This window comes from Mesoplodon mirus (genome assembly GCF_964341445.2).
Source record: "Mesoplodon mirus genome assembly, chromosome: 4".
NCBI lineage: Eukaryota > Metazoa > Chordata > Mammalia > Artiodactyla > Ziphiidae > Mesoplodon > Mesoplodon mirus.
The window spans coordinates 135220032-135228223 of NC_138979.1; the positions used below are offsets into that span (position 1 = coordinate 135220032).

The 8192-nt window shown below is 36.3% G+C and overlaps 1 protein-coding gene across 1 annotated transcript; it reads left to right on the forward strand.

Moving 5' to 3' along the window:
• Positions 1–993: 993 nt before the first annotated feature.
• On the forward strand, positions 994–1719 carry RPL10L (ribosomal protein L10 like; the record flags this gene model as incomplete). Its single annotated transcript, XM_082619056.1, has 1 exon — positions 994–1719. One exon carries the CDS (start codon positions 994–996, stop codon positions 1717–1719), a length of 726 nt encoding a protein of 241 aa, XP_082475182.1.
• Positions 1720–8192: the final 6473 nt, after the last annotated feature.

The following is an 8192-nucleotide window of genomic DNA, read 5'->3' on the forward strand; positions in this document are numbered from 1 at the left end:
AACGCTAGAAAAATCCAAGTAGGGATTATATACTATTTGTAAATTCTCTTTCTCTCTTTCATTTCCCTCCTTCCTCACACTCTGATCCTGATCATAATATTTTCACAAAATCTAATATCAGAAGAAAAAAACTATTAAGCTCATTCTCAGTAATGTGTAAAAGATTAATAAAGTATAAATAGTTACTTTTTTTCCCCCCCACCTCACGGCTAGTGGGATCTTAGTTCCCAGACCAGGCATAGAGGGCAGGCCCCGCAGTGAAAGCACCAAGTCCTAACCACTAGACTGCCAGGGAATTCCCAATAGTTACTCTTTTATACAGTTCCCAGAAGCTGTAACATTTGAAAATGCAAATAGCTTAAAGTTAAAAAATTCAGTTGGTATTCCAATTATGTGGATGCCATTTTGCAAAAAAATCATTCCATATGGGCGAATAAATAAAACAACCAACGTTTCATGTTTCTAAAGCAATTATCAAGCAACATGTACAACAGATATCTTCTATCCCCGTCTCTCCTCTACTCTCATTTCTTCCTGAGCCTTACCAGCAAGCTCATGCCAAGAAACCACTTTACCCATGGAAGGTGACCACATACCCTTTGAGAAATAGCAACTGATCCACAAATGCTGACAGGAGATATGAGCTCCAGCAAATGGATTATTTAGACAAACCAGACACAAAGTACGACTAGATGGAGAGACATTACTCATTCAAATTCTAGGAAAATACATCTTTTATAGTTAAGACAAACCTTAGGGCAGAAGTTCTATGCCCGAGAGGGAAAGCCGGAAGGAAACGACATCCTGCGCTGCTGCAGCAAGGTCCAATTCTCTACTTGGACGCCCGCAGGCCAATATACCCAACCGCCTTTCCATCCTGCGCATGTTCCAAATCCCCCAAACGCATGCGTAGAGTATCACTGCATCTATGGTGCGGACGTTGTGAAAGAGTGTCCTCAAGTCCTCTATGGTTCCCGCGCGGGAAGATGGGCAATGTATATGAGGCGCGTGCGCAGGCGTGGAAGCAACCGCTTCTTTTCTCTTCGACGTGCCTCAGAGATACCTGGTGTCGCCATGGGCCGCCGCCCTGCTCGTTGTTACCGGTATTGCAAGAATAAGCCGTATCCAAAGTCTCGCTTTTGCCGAGGTGTTCCTGATGCCAAGATCCGTATCTTTGACATGGGTCGGAAGAAGGCAAAAGTGGATGAGTTCCCACTCTGTGGACACATGGTGTCTGATGAGTATGAGCAGCTCTCTTCTGAAGCCCTGGAGGCCGCCCGAATTTGTGCCAACAAGTACATGGTGAAAAGTTGTGGCAAAGATGGCTTTCACATCCGAGTGCAACTCCATCCATTACATGTTATCCGCGTCAACAAGATGTTGTCCTGTGCTGGGGCTGACAGACTCCAGACAGGTATGCGAGGTGCCTTTGGAAAACCCCAGGGTACAGTGGCCAGAGTCCACATTGGTCAAGTCATCATGTGCATCCGCACCAAGCTTCAGAACAAGGAACATGTGATTGAAGCCTTACGCAGGGCCAAGTTCAAGTTCCCTGGGCGCCAGAAGATTCATATCTCCAAGAAATGGGGCTTTACCAAGTTTAATGCTGATGAATTTGAAGACAAAGTGGCTAAGAAGTGCCTCATCCCGGATGGTTGTGGAGTCAAATACATCCCCAGCCGTGGCCCTCTGGATAAGTGGCGAGCTCTGCACTCGTGAGGTCTTTTGATAGCACTGGCAATTTTGACCATGCTGGTCTGACTTTTGCTCACCAAGAAATTTTATTTATGGCAAAAAAAAATTATTTCTTAACTTTTTTATACTTTAAAAATATCCAATTTTTAGAATATAGACTAATAGAGAGATAATTTTTGTGTTAAAATTACCAGAAAGAGTTTTAATGACAAATGATAATTTCATTTCAAGTGAGAGTGAAACAATTTGTATGCCATTTATAGGGAAAGCTGTTGCAATTCTAACCCACACTTTTAACTTAGAGAGTCTAGGGAAATATGTCAAAAGTTTTGTTTGTAGAGAAGTCATAAGTTATACAGCTGTCATTACCTTAAATAAAAAAGAGAAAAATCTGAGATTTACAGAAAAAATTCTTATTTTTTATAGAAAATAAACAATTGGGATGAAAATAATGGTAAGCATTAGTCATATTTCAATTACAATCTCTTTGAAACTAAAAAGTCTATTCTTAAACTTGTTGCTTATGTTTTCCTTATACATTTCTGCACATAGTTTTTAGAATTACCTGTCACCTCCAATTATCAGCCTTAGGACAATTGGGGACCACTGCCAAAGGTTTCCCCAGACAAGCCTTACATTATCTTACACTCAAGAGACAACAATCCAATCTTTTCTTCATCACAGAAAGGACATAGGTTGACAACCAAGTTCATATTTCTTGATCTGAGTCCCAGTAGAACTAACAAAAAAGAGAAAATAACACTAAGTCTTCTGTCTGTTCTCTAAAAGAATCCTAGAGAGAGTTTGCAGTCGTAGGTGTTTGCCCTACATTAGAGTTATGTTGATCATACAGGTGTTTTTCTGCTTTGTTTTATTTTAGAAATTACATAAGCTAAAGTTTCTGGGTCTCTTCTGCATTCTAAAATTCTGGTTATTTAGTTGTTTAGTTATTTGTTATTTAGTCTTCTAAATCTCAATCCTGCAAACAGTGCCCTCAGCTTTCTTTAGCTACTCATTTTCAGAGTCAACATATTAAATAAGGAACAAAAGGAATACTAAATAAACAGTATTGAAACATATGCTTTTAAAATTATTTTCATTTACTTAAAAAAATTTCTATGTCAATCTTAAAATTTTGCATCTGACTTGATACTTCTTTCAGGCTCTTACTATGTCTCCTACTTGTGTATTTTAAGCTAAATTGCTGTTTTAAGCAATAATATTTATTATATCTAAACAAGGAGGATAACAGGTACTAAAATATGAATGTATAGAAAGGGCTTTTCAATTTCAGTAGCACTTTCTTTGACATGTTTTACTTGATGCTCTAAAACTCTTGAAGTTTTCTAGGAAATTAAGTCCTATGCAATTTGCAAATGAGGGTGTACTTGAGCCAGATCTTCTGACTCCTGTCCAATCCTGTTTACTTTTTACCGAACCGTTTTTCAAAAAAACACCCCTCAACTTCAAAAAAATCAAAATGCCAAACAAAACACAACAAAACATTTCCTTGGTCATGTGTTAATACAACTGTGATGCAGCTTTAAAAATATTTTCTGTCTTCGTTATTCATCCTTATCTTTGGTCTCAAACTTTTCAAACATATTAACCTTCAAACTTGGAACTCTGTACTCACTCACTAAATACAGGGAGGCAGCTAAGCATAAGCCCATGAATGTCCTTGCCCTAAGAGATTGGTAACTATGATTATTTATGCATATAGATAGGTGGATGAAAAGGAAATGAAAGATTAAAAATTATTACATTAAACAACTAGTAGGAAGCTGTCATCAAGGTTTATTATTTGAGTTTTCCCTACAGTTTTCTATTATAACCTATTATATATAAATTTTATTTCTTTTAATGTTAATAGAAGAACACTCTCACTTGTTTTTCTTAGCAAAAGTCCTGCTAACATGTTCTTGAAGCCATGATTTCGTTTTTCCAGCATTTTCCTTTTTTCTGGTCATTCTAGTTGTTAAAAAATTGATAAGACAGTTGAACTGAAATATAATTAAATTATATATTGCAGAGCTCTTCATTATTTCTAAATTTCTATTCAAAATGGAAAATTTAATTTGGGAACATATGTATTCAGAATTTCATGCACTACTGCAATGAAACAGAACTATCTGCTCGTTCAAAATAAAAATACAAGTACAGTTAACTAAATTCAAGCAAATATTGCCAGATAAATCTTTTTGATTTAGTTGATGGAATTCTTCAGGTTTTATGGAAAATACTGACTGAATCAGTTAGAAAATGGACCATGTACCATATCAGCTTAGTTTTGAAAAGCACATTCCACCAATCATCATTGCATAATCCACCATTTCTTGCCCCCCCCCCAAATATGGGATTATTCTAAGTGTATTTAGCCTGGAATCCTTAATTTTTATAAAAATATATACCAGGGGCTTCCCTGGTGGCACAGTGGTTGAGAGTCCGCCTGCCAACGCAGGGGACATGGGTTCGTGCCCCGGTCCGGGAAGATCCCACATACCACGGAGCGGCTGGGCCCGTGAGCCATGGCCGCTGAGACTGCGCGTCCGGAGCCTGTGCTCCGCAATGGGAGAAGCCACAACAGTGAGAGGCCCGCGTACCGCAAAAAAAAAAAAAAAAAAAAAAGGGCTTAGTTCAGTCTGAAAATTTCAGAAACACTGATCTGGGGTCAGGGTGTTGTGTATGAAGCTTGTCCTCCCACATATTGAGTTCATATCCTTTAGATCCAAGTCCCTGTTCATTTATTTAAAAGGCAAAATGTTGAGAGCAATGTTATTTTTCCCCTGCTCCCCAAGTTGCTTGCCAATAGTATGAAGTTTTGTGTGGTTTACTAGGTTTACAGACATGCATGAAGCAAATATTTAGTTAAATACTGAGGTTTCATAATCATTTATATCATAACATGAGCCCAATAGTATTTCAGGTTAAAGGAATCTTGTATGTGTGATGGATGACCTCTTCATCCACTGAACAGAACTTTTTCTTCATGAAAGTGAACAAGCATCCTTAGTAATTAGATGTAAGCATTCTTTAATTATGAAATAAGTATTCCAGTTGATAAAGTACTGACTTTGGAAGGCTTTTTAAAAAGCTTTGCCTCACCTGTCAAATATTTTAATCCATTCACATTTTGGGTTTTCCCTATGGCAGCAAACATTGAGGACTAGATGAGAGATAAGTTACCATGCTGTTTGATACACATGGTAAACCAATACATTATTGACCTGCTTAATCCCTGAGTAAAGAATCTGGCCTTGTCCAAAGCTTTGGGGAGGTAATCTCTAGTGTCTTTTCTTTGCCTAAAGACTTTGGTCATATTCACTAGCCTAACAATATGATTTAGAGTGACGGCTGACCATACCAGAAAGGCAAATAATGTGATGTAGGTATCAGTTGACCTAGAGACTCAACCATATTTGCAATCAATCAATCATGGCTGCATAATGGAGTCTCAATAAAAACTCTGGGGCTTGGGCAAGTTTTCCCAGTTGGCAAAACTCCATACTTACTGTCACAAATCAGTGCTAGAAGAGTAATGCATCCTGATTCAATAAGGAGAGGAAAATGAAAACTCCACATTGGGTACTTCTATGGGACTCTACCCTATGTGTTTCTTCCCTTGGCTGATTTTAGTCTGTCTCCTTCCCAGCAACAAACCATAACCATGAGCATAATTGCCTTCAGTGCGTTCTGTGAATTCTTATAGTGAACTATCAAATCAGAAGATGATTTGGGAAATTCCCCAAACTTGCAGTTTGTGTCAGAAGTCAGGACAGTCTTGGGGACTGTGAGTTCTAACTTTGTAGGTGGCTCAGGAGCTCTGTTATTTCTGTTCCTCACCCCCACGCATTTAATAAGCCATGTATAAATGGTGGGGCACTGAAACATAGAGGAGATTGGAAATCTAGTTTATAGTGTCTAGTAGAGTTAAAATATAATAAGCTTAAAAAGTCACAGTTTTTCCTGCTTAAAAATATAATACATATTTATTGAAGAATTAGTATATATGCATGACAAAAATATAAAGATGTAGGCAAGATTTGGGCATGTTTTCTTGCAATAAGTTTATATGTGCCATTTTTATATCCTGATTTTTCTTTTCTTAAGCATTTTCTGTAAGAATTAATGTTCTTCACATTCTTTTAATAATGGAAAAATACATTTTATCATATGCTTAGTTATAGATCCATATATAGATAGACTTACTTCCAGGTTGTCCATTTCATTGTTCTATTCATATATTCAAGAGCTACCATAGAACTATATAAAAGGCAGCTTCAGCTTATTTATTGATATAACTTGAGGTCAACATCCAGGAGCTAATTAGGCATAGATAAAAGCTTGCTACTTCTGACAAAATAATCTTTAGAATGAGGCTTCTTATGAGTCACTGCTCACAAACAACAAAGCATAGATTAGGCACAAATAATGCTAGTGACCAGAATTAAAAAAATATGATGCAGGCAACAACATAAATGAAAATGGAAACTTTTCCTCCTTCACAGCTTCCTTCCCGAGGTACAGGTCCCGTCCCTATTCTTTTGTCTCTGTTTTTTCTTTTTCCTTTTGTCCTACCCAGGTATACGTGGAGTTTCTTGCCCTTTGGGAGGTCTGAGGTCTTCTGCCAGCATTTAATATGTGTTCTGTAGGAGTTGTTCCACATGTAGTGGTATTTCTGATGTATTTGTGGGGAGGAAGATGATCTCTGCGTCTTACTCGTCCACCACCTTGAAGGTCTCCTCATGCATTTTAATAATAAAAAACTTATGTTTTAACAAATTCATTTGAATAGGCCATTTTAACATAATTATATTACCACGTTGTTTCTGGAGAGTTAGTAAGTTTTGAGGATCATTTTGTTGAAATTCACCATAATACCGTAACATAATTTATGTATATAAGAGTAAAGCTAGACTCAGGGATGACATTTATTTCTTTACTCTATAAAAATATTTTCCCATACATCACTTCCCCAAGATAATTATTTTGGAAGGCATAGAAAAACAAGTTAACCTGATTTTCAAAATGAAGAAATGATACTCAGAAACATTAAGTACTCACCAAAAAATAAAATTTGGTAAGTGGGTAGATCTAGAAGAAAACTCAATTCATTTGTGAGCACTTTTTGTGAAATTTTTTCTTCTTTAAAATTTGCCATTGGAGGTCAGCAAAACTGTAGCAGACTATCACTTAGCATCTGAAAGTTAAGCTGGCTCTAGGATGAATTATAAATCAATTGTGGGTCACATCCAGGGTCTGTGGGGTCTGAAACTGATACAATTCTGACGGTCCTCTTTAAGAAAAAGAATGTAAATTACTAATATAAAATTAAAGACAAAGCAGAGATTTAGAATGAGAAAATTAAATTGCAAGTTATATATAGCTATTAAACAAAACTTAAAGCGCAACATTTTTAAAATAGTATATTTTCATTAATTGCCTGATCCACCTTTAAAAGTTTTCTTCCTTATATTTTTTGGCTACGTGCTCTTTGGTCTTTTCTCCATTTGACCATTGTTTTCTAACATTTTTATGAATAATAAAAACTCAATTCATTCTCCTTCAGTAGGATTGTTGACATTTGTATTGATAACATATAAAAGTTTCTTTCAACCTCATAACTAATATCACTAATGCTATGTACAGCTTTAGAATTATTGTCAAATTGAGAGAAACTTTTCTTTTTCACATATGAACTGTAATATTTCAAAGAACTTCAGTTTTCTTTGGGTCATGACCACTCTCAAATTTTAATGGATAAACCTGTGAACCAATTTACAGTTGATATATTCCTTGCAATACAGTGTTGGGAAGGCTGGAAACCACTAATCCCATCTCTCCTCCAAAGAGCTGATTGTGTGCATTTCCTTCCAACTTTGGGCTCAGTGATATCATATTGGTAGGTTTAATTGGCTGTGGTGGGAGTATTTACACTGTTGGCAAAAACTATAAATCAGCACTTTTGTTTATTTTTTTTTTCCAGAGAGCTAGTTATTAAACAAGTACCAGCACACCATTGTTAATACCTTCTCCCAAGTTATATGTTTCCTTCACTGGGATTACCACTTCATGTCAGGTCAGTTGGAAATTTACATCTTTTTCTCATAAGTTCAGACAATTTATTATTCTCCATTGATTGCATTAGGAAACAATCCAAGGGCCTATTTGTAACTTCAATTACAATTTTTTTTAATTAATTAAAGCTATTGATAGGATCTGAAATTTGTTTTGGCAACAATTTAATTCTTGATTACAGAAATCTTTCTATTGATGTTATTTATCTTTATTACATCTGTTTTATAGTCCATCAATTTTTACCAATTTTTGTCAGTTATTTAATAAGTAAACTTGAAAGTAATGCAAAATGAAGAGTCTATGGTTTTCACTTGTACCAAGCGAGATGTCCCAAAATGTCTTTCCAAGTTGCAGCAAAAATGGTGTATTTTCAGCTGTGTCAGTTGTTTAAATAAATGCCTCTTTGACTATATGTCTTC